The 16,767-nt window shown below is 40.4% G+C and overlaps 1 protein-coding gene across 11 annotated transcripts in view; it reads right to left on the reverse strand.

Annotated features, from left to right (window-relative positions):
* LOC139367989 (nucleosome assembly protein 1-like 4a) overlaps window positions 1-16,767 on the reverse strand; it is a 74,380-nt gene that overhangs the window by 32,069 nt on the left and 25,544 nt on the right. For all 11 annotated transcript variants that reach the window (XM_071106500.1, XM_071106464.1, XM_071106525.1 and 8 more), the window contains exons 6-9: window positions 11,974-12,105; window positions 11,738-11,809; window positions 11,316-11,455; window positions 8,667-8,812 (exon numbers count right to left, since the gene is read on the reverse strand). In XM_071106500.1, coding sequence (XP_070962601.1) covers window positions 8,667-8,812; window positions 11,316-11,455; window positions 11,738-11,809; window positions 11,974-12,105 — 490 coding nt within the window. The remainder of the gene's footprint in view (window positions 1-8,666; window positions 8,813-11,315; window positions 11,456-11,737; window positions 11,810-11,973; window positions 12,106-16,767) is intronic.

Consider the following 16,767-nt stretch of genomic DNA (forward strand, 5'->3'; position numbering starts at 1 on the left):
TATGAGGGTGCCCTTGTTTACAGACTTAGGGTTGTACCTGGTGAGATCCTTGATGATTTGTGTGAGATTGAGGGCATCTAGCTTAGATTGAAGGACTGCCGGGGTGTTAAGCATATCTGATGTGTATGTGTGTGCAGATTGGATCATGTAGCAGTTCATGTGTTCTTGGTTGAAATATTACTCAATTCCTGTATATAGTGATCAAGTTCCTGTACAGTGTGTGTGTGTTAAATATATATATATATAATGTTCCTGTAAAGTGTATCTAGAGGATCTACAGTTGAAGTCGGAAGTTTACATACTCTTATGTTGGAGTCACTAAAACTAGTTTTTCAACCACTCAACAAATTTCTTGTTAACAAACTATAGTTATGGCAAGTCGGTTAGGACATCTACTTTGTGCATGACACAAGTAATTTTTCCAACAATTGTTTACAGACTATTTCACTTATAATTCACTGTATTACAATTCCAGTGGGTCAGAAGCTTATATACACCAAGTTGACTGTGGCTTTAAATATCTTGGAAAATTCCAGAAAAATGTCATGGCTTTAGAAGCTTCTGATAGGCTAATTGACGTCAATTGCAGGTGTACCCGTTGATGTATTTCAAGGCCTACCTTCAAACTCAGTGCCTCTTTGCTTGACATCATGGGAAAATCAATCAGGAAAGACCTCAGAAAAATAATTGTAGACCTCCACAAGTCTGGTTCATCCTTGGGAGCAATTTCCAAACACCTGAAGGTACCACGTTCATCTGTACAAACAATATTTCGCAAGTATAAACACCGTGGGACCACACAGCTGTCATACCGCTCAGGAAGGAGATGTGTCCTGTCTCCTAGAGATGAAAGTACTTTGGTGCGAAAAAGTGCAAAACAATCCTACGGTTCAAGACAGCGGTTTTAAACTGCACATGGGTAGTTTTTGGAGAAATGTCTGCTGGTTTGATGAAACAAAAATAGAACTGTTTGACCATAATGACGACCATGTTTGGAGGAAAAAGGGGGAGGCTTGCAAGCCGAAGAACACCATTCCAACTGTGAAGCACGGGGGTTGCAGCATCACGTTCTGGGGGGGCTTTGCTGCAGGAGGGACTGATGCACTTCACAAAATAGATGGAATCATGAGGCAGGAAAATTATTTGGCTAAATTGAAGCAACATATCAAGACGTCAGGAAGTTAAAGCTTGGTCACAAATGTGTTCTCCAAATGGACAATAACCCCAAGCATACTTCCAAAGTTGTGGCAAAATGGCTTAAGGACAACAAAGTCAATGTATTGGAGTGGCCATCACAAAGCCCTGACCTCCAATCCTATATTGTGTGGTCAGAACTGAAAAAGTGTGTGCGAGCAAGGAGGCCTACAAACCTGACTCAGTTACACCAGCTCTGTTAGGAGGAATGGGCCAACATTCACCCAACCTATTGTGGGAAGCTTGTGGAAGGCTACCTGAAACGTTTGACCCAAGTTAAACAATTTAAAGGCAACACTACCAAATCCTAATTGAGTGCATGTAAACTTCTGACCCACTGGGAATGTGATGAAAGAAATAAAAGCGAACAAATCATTTTCTCTACTATTATGCTGACGTTTCACATTCTTAAAATAAAGTGGTGATCCTAACTGACGTAAGCCAGGCAATTTTTACTATGATTAAATGTCAGGAATTGTGAAAAACGGAGTTTAAATGTATTTGGCTAAGGTGTATGTAAACTTCAGACTTCAACTGTATATTCTGATCAACTGGCTTGTTTATATGTCAGGAAACAAAATACACACATTAGTCAGATAATATACCTGGCCATTACAACAGATCAAAAGATTTTATACCATATTCGTAGTTACTGTGTTTTGCCTTTGTAGGGCAGTATAGACTAGGTCTACTATATTTATATGTCAACTTTACTAATATTAAACATATAGCTTTGCTTTACAACCAGAGTAGCATACCTGGCTGGCATGAAAATGAACCATGGGCAAAGCGTCCTCCATTCGCTATTCAAGTGCATGATAATGTCCCATTCTAAATCAAAATGAACTTTGCACACAATATTTAAGACAAGATTACATTGAGAATAGTCTGATGGGTGAGAATATCACTTGTGAATGATGCCCAGCGTGTGCAGTCCAAGGCAAGAAACATTTTTTGCGTCTTAAAAATAATCCTAGCATGCTATGTTGCATAGGCCTATATGTTTTGATAAGGTTTGTTTCACAACTGAAATGGCCAAATAACTAAAGGCCTAGGACCTATAGAACAGGGTTGGAGCCCCCATAGCTGACCGAAACATGTTCTTATAAGCCCAGTCAGTCATTGCGCAATCTCGTGTATAAACAGTTTTGAATCGCCACTATTTAAGAAGAGGATCCCAGCATTCTCATGTTGCAATATTTATTGCTAAATGTTTCAAATTTAGCACATTCATCTGCTTTACAAACAGTGTAGCCTACTTGGCATATTAAAAGTGCTTCCTCCATTTGCTGTGCGTGCAGGCTACAGATGTTTTTTTTTGTGAGACATTCGGAAAAAAAAAAATGACATTAGTAGGCTATATGTATAGACCCGATTAAATTGAGAATAGTCAGATGTGAGAATATTATCAATTGTCAAATTGTGACATTTTTCAAATCATTAGTCGCATCACGCTACCTTAGAATGTATTAGAGATCAAAACGTATAGACTAGTTGTTATACAAACTGTAAAGTTGTATAACTTCTTGATGCACCCATCTTCGTTAGCTGGATCATTTGTCAACATCCTCTGTATTGCAGAGCGCCAAATTCAAATTAAATTACTAAAGATATTTAATTTTCATGAAATCACAAGTGCAATGTAGCAAAACACAGCTTAGCTTGTTGTTAATCCACCTGGTGTGTCAGATTTCAATAAAGCTTTTCGGCAAAAGCATACCAAGCGGTGATGTAAGGACATCAACAGACAAAACATTAAACAGCTAGCAGCCAAGTAGATTGGTCACGAAAGTCAGAAAAGCAATAAACTAAATTGCTTACCTTTGATGATCTTCGGATGTTTGCACTCACGAGACTCCCAGTTACACAATAAAATGTTCCTTTTGTTCCATAAAGATTTTATATCCAAAATACCATAATGACGACCATGTTTGGAGGAAAAAGGGGGAGGCTTGCAAGCCGAAGAACACCATTCCAACTGTGAAGCACGGGGGTTGCAGCATCACGTTCTGGGGGGGCTTTGCTGCAGGAGGGACTGATGCACTTCACAAAATAGATGGAATCATGAGGCAGGAAAATTATTTGGCTAAATTGAAGCAACATATCAAGACGTCAGGAAGTTAAAGCTTGGTCACAAATGTGTTCTCCAAATGGACAATAACCCCAAGCATACTTCCAAAGTTGTGGCAAAATGGCTTAAGGACAACAAAGTCAATGTATTGGAGTGGCCATCACAAAGCCCTGACCTCCAATCCTATATTGTGTGGTCAGAACTGAAAAAGTGTGTGCGAGCAAGGAGGCCTACAAACCTGACTCAGTTACACCAGCTCTGTTAGGAGGAATGGGCCAACATTCACCCAACCTATTGTGGGAAGCTTGTGGAAGGCTACCTGAAACGTTTGACCCAAGTTAAACAATTTAAAGGCAACACTACCAAATCCTAATTGAGTGCATGTAAACTTCTGACCCACTGGGAATGTGATGAAAGAAATAAAAGCGAACAAATCATTTTCTCTACTATTATGCTGACGTTTCACATTCTTAAAATAAAGTGGTGATCCTAACTGACGTAAGCCAGGCAATTTTTACTATGATTAAATGTCAGGAATTGTGAAAAACGGAGTTTAAATGTATTTGGCTAAGGTGTATGTAAACTTCAGACTTCAACTGTATATTCTGATCAACTGGCTTGTTTATATGTCAGGAAACAAAATACACACATTAGTCAGATAATATACCTGGCCATTACAACAGATCAAAAGATTTTATACCATATTCGTAGTTACTGTGTTTTGCCTTTGTAGGGCAGTATAGACTAGGTCTACTATATTTATATGTCAACTTTACTAATATTAAACATATAGCTTTGCTTTACAACCAGAGTAGCATACCTGGCTGGCATGAAAATGAACCATGGGCAAAGCGTCCTCCATTCGCTATTCAAGTGCATGATAATGTCCCATTCTAAATCAAAATGAACTTTGCACACAATATTTAAGACAAGATTACATTGAGAATAGTCTGATGGGTGAGAATATCACTTGTGAATGATGCCCAGCGTGTGCAGTCCAAGGCAAGAAACATTTTTTGCGTCTTAAAAATAATCCTAGCATGCTATGTTGCATAGGCCTATATGTTTTGATAAGGTTTGTTTCACAACTGAAATGGCCAAATAACTAAAGGCCTAGGACCTATAGAACAGGGTTGGAGCCCCCATAGCTGACCGAAACATGTTCTTATAAGCCCAGTCAGTCATTGCGCAATCTCGTGTATAAACAGTTTTGAATCGCCACTATTTAAGAAGAGGATCCCAGCATTCTCATGTTGCAATATTTATTGCTAAATGTTTCAAATTTAGCACATTCATCTGCTTTACAAACAGTGTAGCCTACTTGGCATATTAAAAGTGCTTCCTCCATTTGCTGTGCGTGCAGGCTACAGATGTTTTTTTTTGTGAGACATTCGGAAAAAAAAAAATGACATTAGTAGGCTATATGTATAGACCCGATTAAATTGAGAATAGTCAGATGTGAGAATATTATCAATTGTCAAATTGTGACATTTTTCAAATCATTAGTCGCATCACGCTACCTTAGAATGTATTAGAGATCAAAACGTATAGACTAGTTGTTATACAAACTGTAAAGTTGTATAACTTCTTGATGCACCCATCTTCGTTAGCTGGATCATTTGTCAACATCCTCTGTATTGCAGAGCGCCAAATTCAAATTAAATTACTAAAGATATTTAATTTTCATGAAATCACAAGTGCAATGTAGCAAAACACAGCTTAGCTTGTTGTTAATCCACCTGGTGTGTCAGATTTCAATAAAGCTTTTCGGCAAAAGCATACCAAGCGGTGATGTAAGGACATCAACAGACAAAACATTAAACAGCTAGCAGCCAAGTAGATTGGTCACGAAAGTCAGAAAAGCAATAAACTAAATTGCTTACCTTTGATGATCTTCGGATGTTTGCACTCACGAGACTCCCAGTTACACAATAAAATGTTCCTTTTGTTCCATAAAGATTTTATATCCAAAATACCTCCGTTTGGTTGGCGCGTTATGTTCAGAAATCCACAGGCTCGAGCAGTCACGACCGGGCAGACAAAAATTCCAAATAGTATCCGTAAAGTTCGTAGAAACATGGCAAACATTTTTTTTATAATCAATCCTCAGGTTGTTTTTACAATATATAATCGATAATATTTAAACCGGACTGTAGCTTCAATAGGAGAGAGAGAGAGAAAATGTCTGCACCAAGCTGTAGCGCATGCAAAACGCTGCTGGCACCCAGCCATCCAATGACGATGTGATCTTTCTCGCTCATTTTTCAAAATAAAAGCCTGAAACTATGTCTAAAGACTGTTCACAACATGTGGAAGCCATAGGAAAAGAAATCTGGTTGATATCCTTTAAATGGAGCGAAGGCAGGCAATGGAACAGAGAGCTTTCAGGAATAACAGCACTTACGGGTTGGATTTTCCTCAGGTTTTCACCTGCAATATCAGTTCTGTTATAATCACAGACAATATTTTGACAGTTTCGGAAAATGTTGAGTGTTTTCTATCCTAATCTGTCAATTATATGCATATTCTAGATTCTGGGCCTGAGAAATAGGCCGTTTCATTTGGGTACGTTTTTCATCCAAACATCAAAATACTGCCCCCTACACTCAACAGGTTAACGTCACTGCCCTGGTCTCAGCCCTGACTTAAATCTACGTGAAAACCAGAGACAATACTCAAACATTGCGGTTCATCGATCGGAGCTGTGGACTCGAGTCACGTGACTTGGACTTGAGTACTACTCGACTTGGCAAAAATAATAAACACTTGACACTCGAATTCAGCGTCTACAACTCTGGACTTAACTTGAGCTGTAACACTCGAGACTTGGATTTCCCAAAAGAGCAGCACCACCTTCCTCTCCTGTTAAATTCTGTCATTACAGTGAACATGCAATTCCGTTGTTCAAAACGGAGAATCACATTGAGTTATATGGGAAATGACCATCACATTTGGCTCTGCCTAGTGCCACTGCGCTAGAAGGTGCAGAAAGGCAAGAGGAAAAATAGAACACTATCCTATATTTTCAACACTTGTCGCTTGAAAATATGATCTCTGAGCAAGAGTCTCCGTGAATGTTTAATCTCAGCCAACCACAGAACTCAACGCGCATGTAGTGGTCAGGGGGTAAATAGGAACACGTCGTTCAAATTGGATATTTCTTAATGTCAGCCGAAATGTAGCTGTACAGTGCCCGCAAAAGTATTCATCCCCTTTGGCGGTTTTCCTGTTTTGTTGCGTTACAACCTGTAATTTAAATAGATTTTTATTTGGATTTCATGTAACGGACATACACAAAATAGTCCAAATTGGTGAAGTGAAAAATTACTTGTTTCAAAAAAGCCCCTAAATAAGATCTGGTGCAACCAATTACATTCAGAAGTCACAAAATTAGTTCAATAAAGTCCACCTGTGTGCAATCTAAGTGTCACACGATCTCAGCATATATATATATATATATATAAAATAAATATATATATAAAATAAATATATATACATATAAATATATATACACACAAACACAGACACACCTGTTCTGAAAGGCCCCAGTCTGCAACACCACTAAGTAAGGGGCACCACCAAGCATGCGGGACCATGAAGACCAAAGAGCTCACCAAACAGGTCAGGGACAAAGTTGTGGAGAAGCACAGATCAGGGTTGGGTTATAAAAAAAATCAGAATCTTTGAACATCCCACAGAGCACCATTAAATGCATTATAAAAACATTCTAAGAACATGGCACAACAAACCTGCCAAGAGAGGGCCGCCCAACCAAAACTCAAAGACCAGGCAAGGAGGTGATTAATCAGAAGCAACAAAGAGACCAAAGAAAACCCTGAAGGAGCTGCAAAGCTCCACAGCGGAGATTGGATTATCTGTCCATAGGACCACTTTAAGTCTACATTCCACAGAGCTGGGCCAGAAAAGAGCCGTTGCTTATAGAAAAAAATAAGCAAACACGTTTGGTGTTCGCCAAAAGGCACGTGGGAGACTCCCCAAACATATGAAAGAAGGTACTCTGGTCAGATGAGACTAAAATTTAGTTTTGGCCATCAAGGAAAAACACCATGTCTGGCGCAAACACAACACACCACCAATGGTGGCAGCATCATGCTGTGGGGATGTTTTTCATCAGCAGGGAATGGGAAACTGGTCAGAATTGAAGGAATGATGGATGGCGCTAAATACAGGGAAATTAATGAGGGAAACCGGTTTCAGTCTTCTAGAGATTTGAGACTGGCACGGAAGTTCACCTTCCAGCAGGACAATGATCCTAAGCATACTGCTAAAGCAACACTCGAGTTGTTTAAGGGGAAACATTTAAATGTCTTGGAATGGCCTAATCAAAGCCCAGACCTCAATCCAATTGAGAATCTGTGGTGTGACTTAAAGATTGCTGTGCAGAACCCATCCAACTTGAAAGAGCTGGAGCAGTTTTGCCTTGAAGAATGGGCAACAATCCCAGTGGCTAGATGTGCCAAGCTTATAGAAACATACCCCAGGAGACTTGCAGCTGTAATTGCTGCAAATGTTGGCTCTACAAAGTATAGGCTTTGGGGGGTGAATAGTTATGCACGCTCAAGTTCTGTTTGTCTTATTTCTTGTTTGTTTCACAAAAAAAAATATTTTGCATCTTCAAAGTGGTAGGTATGTTGTGTAAATCAAATGATACAACCCCCCCAAAAAATAAAATCTATTTCAATTCCAGGTTGTAAGGCAACAAAATAGGAAAATGCCAAGGGGGGTGAATACCTTTGCAAGCCACTGTAATATCAACACTAGCTGTAAATAATTTGGATGGGCTTTCTATTAGTAATGATGATTCAAGGAAACATTTTCATGATCTGTGGAGTTTATTACATAAGCCTATGTATTGTACTAGTGGGCTAAAATACGGATAAGAGAAAATTACTTACTTTTCTTAAAAATGGCATTGAAATTGGTATAAAACCCCAAATTAGGGACTTGAAACTTGACCTGAGTTCTGGAACTTGAGACTTGCCTATTATTACTTGGGATTTAATGTGAGACTTGAATGGTAAGACTAGCAAAATTGTGACTTGTTCCCATCTCTGCCATCAATGATCTACAACCAACTTGAATGAGCTTGAGCAATTTTGCCAAGAACAATAGATAGATGGGGCCCCAAAAGTTTTGCAAAGTTGGAGGAAATGTATTCAAAATTATTTGTAATTGCTGTCAAAGGTTTTTCTTCCAAGGGGTGTGAAGACCTATGCATCTTAATTTTCAAAAACATCTATAAAAATGTTTCACTTTGAAAGTAGGTCATGTAGATCAGTGGAGGGGGATCCCAATTTAATCCATTGTTAGATTTAAATTGAAGGGAGCCAAATGTGACAACTGTGCAAAGGGTGTAAAGACTAGATTGTGGTGTTCTCACCTTTAATGGGGTTGAAGAAGTTGAAGAAGGATTCGTTGGGCACCTGCTTGGTGACTGTGCGGACAGTGCCACGGCCTTTGTGCTTCTGCTTCTTCTTAATGGTCTTCACCGTCACATCCTTCCCCTTATGCCAGTCTATCTGACAACTAGAATGGAGGGCAGGGAGAGAAAGGAGAAATTATCAAATTGAATGGACTTTGTTTTATGTGCTGACAGACATGACGAATAAAACTTTGAGGGCCGGTTTCTGCAAAGTCCTGGACGTCATTGGAGAATCTCCATTGAAATATATTTTCAGTCCAGGACTGACCGTAAACCCCTAGTCGATGTCCGCACCCCATAAAAACCTGTCAGTTTAAGCTTGAGATAGCCCAACAAAAAGAGGTTTCCCGTAGTGAATATTTTTTTAATGCATTTGTATGGGCTAAAACAAGGCCCGAAAATTATTTTATTAAATGTTTTTATATACACTGCTCAAAAAAATAAAGGGAACACTTAAACAACACAATGTAACTCCAAGTCAATCACACTTCTGTGAAATCAAACTGGCCACTTAGGAAGCAACACTGATTGACAATAAATTTCACATGCTGTTGTGCAAATAGAATAGACAATAGGTGGAAATTATAGGCAATTAGCAAGACACTCCCAATAAAGGAGTGGTTCTGCAGGTGGTGACCACAGACCACTTCTCAGTTCCTATGCTTCCTGGCTGATGTTTTGGTCACTTTTGAATGCTGGCGGGGCTTTCACTCTAGTGGTAGCATGAGACTGAATCTACAACCCACACAAGTGGCTCAGGTAGTGCAGCTCATCCAGGATGGCACATCAATGCGAGCTGTGGCAAGAAGGTTTGCTGTGTCTGTCACCGTAGTGTCCAGAGCATGGAGGCGCTACCAGGAGACAGGCCAGTACATCAGGAGACGTGGAGGAGGCTGTAGGAGGGCAACAACCCAGCAGCAGGACCGCTACCTCCACCTTTGTGCAAGGAGGAGCACTGCCAGAGCCCTGCAAAATGACCTCCAGCAGGCCACAAATGTGCATGTGTCTGCTCAAATGGTCAGAAACAGACTCCATGAGGGTGGTATGAGCGCCCGACGTCCACAGGTGGGGTTGTGCTTACAGCCCAACACCGTACAGGACGTTTGGCATTTGCCAGAGAACACCAAGATTGGCAAATTTGCCACTGGCGCCCTGTGCTCTTCACAGATGAAAGCAGGTTCACACTGAGCACGTGACAGACGTGACAGAGTCTGGAGCCGCCGTGGAGAACGTTCTGCTGCCTGCAACATCCTCCAGCATGACCGGTTTGGCGGTGGGTCAGTCATGGTGTGGCATTTCTTTGGGGGGCCGCACAGCCCTCCATGTGCTCGCTAGAGGTAGCCTGACTGCCATTAGGCACCGAGATGAGATCCTCAGACCCCTTGTGAGACCATATGCTGGTGCGGTTGGCCCTGGGTTCCTCCTAATGCAAGACAATGCTAGACCTCATGTGGCTGAAGTGTGTCAGCAGTTCCTGCAAGAGGAAGGCATTGATGCTATGGACTGGCCCGCCCGTTCCCCAGACCTGAATCCAATTGAGCACATCTGGGACATCATGTCTCGCTCCATCCACCAATGCCACGTTGCACCACAGACTGTCCAGGAGTTGGCGGATGCTTTCGTCCAGGTCTGGGAGGAGATCCCTCAGGAGACCATCCGCCACATCATCAGGAGCATGCCCAGGCGTTGTAGGGAGGTCATACAGGCACGTGGAGGCCACACACACGACTGAGCCTCATTTTGACTTGTTTTAAGGACATTACATCAAAGTTGGATCAGCCTGTAGTGTGGTTTTCCACTTTAATTTTGAGTGTGACTCCAAATCCAAATGATTTCCATTGATCATTTTTGTGTGATTTTGTTGTCAGCACATTCAACTATGTAAAGAAAAAAGTATTTAATAAGAATATTTCATTCATTCAGATCTAGGATGTGTTATTTTAGTGTTCCCTTTATTTTTTTGATCAGTATGTGTGTGTGTGTGTATGTGTATGTATATATATATTTGACACTTCATTCCAAATCAAATAGCTAAATGATCCTTGGTTTGACCTTAAAACAATTACATATAACAATTACATATAGCTTAGTAGAACCCCCCCTCCACAGGCTTAGACAGTTATGGGTTAATCTATGTGCGGGAAAACGTCCCTTGAGGTTTTGGTTTATTATTGTCACAATACCACAATTGTCCATGGCAAAAAAGAAAAACAGTGAACTCTATGGTCTTTTAAACAGAGACTCAGCGATATGACATGTAACAGACGAGCGATGCGTTACAATGCACTCACAGGGTAGATGCGCATTAAACAGCTACAACTTGATAGCTGCGGGTCTGGAAACAGCTGGGAAGTTAAGCCTAGCATTTCAATTAGTTGTTGCAGAAATTGACCCGGTATTGCCATTCACTTCGTGCATTGCTGACTTCCTTTAAGAACTTGTCATGTAAAATATGTGCAATAGCTTAGAAAATAAAGACATTTGACTCTTGGTGGAAGCATTAATTGTTTACAACATTAGGACCGCTTTACTGAGGAAATTATGTTTCCTTGCTATGAGTATTGAGACAGAGAATCGTGATAACCTCCTAATGCCGTTGACCCTCACCCTTCACAGTCGAAAATTTCCGGGCCCTCAAATGAGAAGGGTTCATCGTCATCAGGCTCCGACTTCATCTTGTAAACTTTAGAGAGCACAGCGTTGTTGAAGAAACTGTTTGGCTCAAAGTGGAACTCTAGTGTGAAACTCTGCCAAAGGGAAACAGAGGGACAAATGACCAAATTACACAGAAAAATACCTTCACAAAAACCACTGTCTCGCACATACAGACAGGTTATTTGATCAGCTATGTGATTAGTTTATTGTACAAAATGTATTCATTCTATGAATAAAGGGATGTGATCTGAAAAAAACAAGTCAGAAGACGAACTCAATTATCGATGTCAACTTTCTATGTTCACACAGATAAAGGACTCAATGATCCTGGAAAAAAAGATGGATCCCAGACTCAGTTGGATTGTAATACCTACCATAGGTTGTCCAGGCTCAGAGAACTTGACTTGGATATCCTGAAGGTGCTTCAGGATAGGCTCATCGTGTTCCTGATGGAACAGAAACCGCTTCAATGCAGTACTCCACTCCAATGTGTTTACATTGTAGCATATCACTCAGATGTAGCATATCACTCACCACTCCGCTGTGTGCGCACTAGTTAGGAGAGAAATCACACACTGACTAGGCCCCACATGAAAGTAAGACAGTCTACCTGCAGCATGTCACTAAGCATGTCCACGCTCTTAAAGATGGTGAGCCAGAACTCGGGTATGCCTTTGGGGTCTTCCTCTGGGGCGGCATCCTCTTTCTTCTCCTCAACAGCAGCCTTCTTCTTCAGCTCCTCCTACAGGCAGACAATTGTTACTATACTTTGATTTCTCATGTATTCCCATCTGTGCATGTACTATGCAGTTGTCAGTTACCAACAGTTGTCCTGGAGAGCTATCCTTTTGTTCAAGTACAGCACATTTTAAGGGTGGATGGTACTTGTCCTGGATGGTTTGAGCTGTCTGGCTGGTGCCGGTGAGCAGCAGAGGCAGGAAGCAGAAGATCCAGAGCAAGGTTTTTAATTTTAAGGCTCTTGGAGCAGGTATATACAAATCAAACAAAATGCTGGACCAGGCTCAAAGTAAAGAATAAATATAAAGATTGAAGATCAGTCTGACTAGCCCCAGGACTCCAAACACCAACTAACCCCTGCAGAGACAGGCAGCCATCTTACCCTCCCATAAGGCACCAGGAGACAGGAAACACTTGCACTTTGTCAAACTAAACCAATAAACACCTCCACAGTTTAGTTACTATAACCTGTACGATACAGAAATATATAGAATACTTTGAAAGAGCTGGACTAGAGCAGAAGCTTCCCACCCAATTAGCAATGGTGTGTCCCTTCTTAAAACCTGTTATGGCTGCATCCCTTTGTTCTCAATTTCCGCCTGAAGACATACCCTAATCTAACTGCCTGTAGCTCAGCCCCAGAGGCAAGGATATGCATATTCTTGGTATCATTTGAATGGAAACATTCTGAAGATTGTGGAAATGTTAGTTGAATGTAGGAGAATATAACACAGTAGATCTGGTGGAAGAAAAGAGAAAGAAAGAGCATACGTTTTCAGTTTTTTTATTGTTGTAGTATCATCTTTCACATGTACTAGAATAGCCACACAGTCAGATAGGATGCTGGAGATAATGTTGATGGATAACACAAGAGGGCAACTGTAGGTGTGCAAAGTTTCAGACTGATAACTTCTGGAATGGGTGAACTACATGACATTTAGCATGAAGTCACCCAGGTGTTCCACACAAGTTGCCCAAATGTGGCCAAATTGGTGAAATGACCAATAACTAAATACAGCAGTGCAAATAACTATATACAACATATCAAAAAGCAATTCTAACACAAACACAAAAAAAAAAAAACTTTTTTTTTTTAGAAAATAACTATTTTTTTATTTTTTTAAACAGTACACCCCTTGGAAGTCCTCGTCACAATATTTTGCTGCCTGTGCCATGTCCCATAGCAGTCTCTTTCTGATGTAAAGCAGAGGCAAACTGAACAAGTGGTGCATTTCATGCGACACAGAACACAACGACGCCTCCATGCTGTGCCCTTTTGGCCCTGAGGCACAGTCATGCCTGCAGTAATGAACTGTGGCATATGAACACCACTGGGGGCAGAGGCAGAGCGGGCAGCTTGGCACCGGGGGCTCCCAGTCGGAGTCGCTATCACTGTGAAAGAAAACGTTCAAAAAAAGATTTGTATTGTATGAGCCTTTTATCATCACATAAAATAAACAGATATGTATTGTATAGAGCAGAGGGAACAGTCACTAAGGTGAAGTGCTGTTCCATTCAACTCTGGCCATTATTATTATTATTGTTGTGTGTGTGTGTGTGATATATATACACATATGTACACACACACAAATATATATATATATATATATATATATATATATATATATATATATATATATATATATATATATATACACACATACACATATATACATACACATATACACATATACACATATATACAGTGCCTTGCGAAAGTATTCGGCCCCCTTGAACTTTGCGACCTTTTGCCACATTTCAGGCTTCAAACATAAAGATATAAAACTGTATTTTTTTGTGAAGAATCAACAACAAGTGGGACACAATCATGAAGTGGAACGACATTTATTGGATATTTCAAACTTTTTTAACAAATCAAAAACTGAAAAATTGGGCGTGCAAAATTATTCAGCCCCTTCACTTTCAGTGCAGCAAACTCTCTCCGGAAGTTCAGTGAGGATCTCTGAATGATCCAATGTTGACCTAAATGACTAATGATGATAAATACAATCCACCTGTGTGTAATCAAGTCTCCGTATAAATGCACCTGCACTGTGATAGTCTCAGAGGTCCGTCAAAAGCGCAGAGAGCATCATGAAGAACAAGGAACACACCAGGCAGGTCCGAGATACTGTTGTGAAGAAGTTTAAATCCGGATTTGGATACAAAAAGACATCCCAAGGAGCACTGTGCAAGCGATAATATTGAAATGGAAGGAGTATCAGACCACTGCAAATCTACCAAGACCTGGCCGTCCCTCTAAACTTTCAGCTCATACAAGGAGAAGACTGATCAGAGATGCAGCCAAGAGGCCCATGATCACTCTGGATGAACTGCAGAGATCTACAGCTGAGGTGGGAGACTCTGTCTATAGGACAACAATCAGTCATATATTGCACAAATCTGGCCTTTATGGAAGAGTGGCAAGAAGAAAGCCATTTCTTAAAGATATCCATAAAAAGTGTTGTTTAAAAGTTTGCCACAAGCCACCTGGGAGACACAAACATGTGGAAGAAGGTGCTCTGGTCAGATGAAACCAAAATTGAACTTTTTGGCAACAATGCAAAACGTTATGTTTGGCGTAAAAGCAACACAGCTGAACACACCATCCCCACTGTCAAACATGGTGGTGGCAGCATCGTGGTTTGGGCCTGCTTTTCTTCAGCAGGGACAGGGAAGATGGTTAAAATTGATGGGAAGATGGATGGAGCCAAATACAGGACCATTCTGGAAGAAAATCTGATGGAGTCTGCAAAAGACCTGAGACTGGGACGGAGATTTGTCTTCCAACAAGACAATGATCCAAAACATAAAGCAAAATCTACAATGGAATGGTTCAAAAATAAACATATCCAGGTGTTAGAATGGCCAAGTCAAAGTCCAGACCTGAATCCAATCGAGAATCTGTGGAAAGAACTGAAAACTGCTGTTCACAAATGCTCTCCATCCAACCTCACTGAGCTCGAGCTGTTTTGCAAGGAGGAATGGGAGAAAATGTCAGTCTCTCGATGTGCAAAACTGATAGACATACCCCAAGCGACTTACAGCTGTAATCGCAGCAAAAGGTGGCGCTACAAAGTATTAACTTAAGGGGGCTGAATAATTTTGCACGCCCAATTTTTCAGTTTTTGATTTGTTAAAAAAGTTTGAAATATCCAATAAATGTCGTTCCACTTCATGATTGTGTCCCACTTGTTGTTGATTCTTCACAAAAAAATACAGTTTTATATCTTTATGTTTGAAGCCTGAAATGTGGCAAAAGGTCGCAAAGTTCAAGGGGGCCGAATACTTTCGCAAGGCACTGTACATACACATATATACATACACACACACACACAAACACAACACATTTCATTGCATTTTTAAAATATATTTCATAAAAGGGCATTAGCACTTACCCGTCCAGAAGTACGTCCTGTCCTTGCAGAAACAGCTCCTCAGTTCGTTTGAATCATAACACTTCAAGATTCCTCAAACAAAAAAATCGTCTCACTTTCACTTTAGACTTTGCTTTACCTGATTTATTCGCCATGATATCTTCAATGAAATCATTGAAACTACAACTTAACCGAAAAACAGCTGCGCGTAAAAAGCCTTACAGTAACTCCTCTGATCGTCAAGGGGAGAATGGAGTTCCCTGTGCGTGCGATTACAAACAAGGAATTGTGGTCCAACCCCAAACCATTACATACTGACGTTTACCTCAGCTCATTGGCTATCTACCCAGCTAGATTTCAAGAAGATCAGTGGTCATTGGGCAGAAATATAGTCAATCAATGAAGCTTCGCTAAAATTATTGGTGTGTAAGGCAGTCATTGCTCTTTGTCTTCAAATCAGTTCACTTCGGTCAATACTCCAGTGGAATGCATTGAAACCAACCATGACTAGATAAACGATTGTTTACGGGGGGTAATCACGTCGAATGCTCCGTAAAAAATGGATAGAGATGGAATTCACGGCACAAACGGTTTACAAAATGTTTTGATTTAGGCTATAAAAAATTGATTTTTATCAAAGAAAACGGCACTTCATTTGATCACTGGGACCCTCAGGAAGAGAAATAAGAGCAAGATATCAGAATGTAAGTCATAATTTTACCTTCAGATGTGAATGTGTAAAAACTGTCATGGCGGAAAATGTTTCTGTTGATTGCTCTTCTCAAACAAAAGCATGGGATTTGTTCTCTGTAATAGCCATTTTAAATAGGAAAACGTAGTTTGATTACCAAGAATCTAATCTTTTGAAGGGTGTAAGACACTTGCATTTTCAAGAATGTTTAATTAACCTCTTCATCCTACCCCCTCCTTTTTCGAACATTCTGTTAAAAATCGCGCAACATTTCAGCGTCCTGCTACTCATGCCAGGAATATAGTATATGCATATGATTAGTATGTGTGGATAGAAAACACTCTGAAGTTTCTAAAACTGGTTAAATCACGGCTGTGACTATAACAGAGCGTGTGTTTCATCGAAAAGCGCAAGAAAAACTGGTCACTGAAAGCTGAAAAAAGTATCCATGCGCCACTTTCATGTATTGTTTAAACGACACCAAATTTAATATGGACACGGATGCAATTCCTACAGCTTCCACACGATGTCGCCAAAAACGTCATTTTCATTGACAAAAATCCTTTGAGACGTAACCAATAGATTGATCCCTCATTCC

Source organism: Oncorhynchus clarkii, chromosome 2 (assembly GCF_045791955.1).
Source record: "Oncorhynchus clarkii lewisi isolate Uvic-CL-2024 chromosome 2, UVic_Ocla_1.0, whole genome shotgun sequence".
NCBI lineage: Eukaryota > Metazoa > Chordata > Actinopteri > Salmoniformes > Salmonidae > Oncorhynchus > Oncorhynchus clarkii.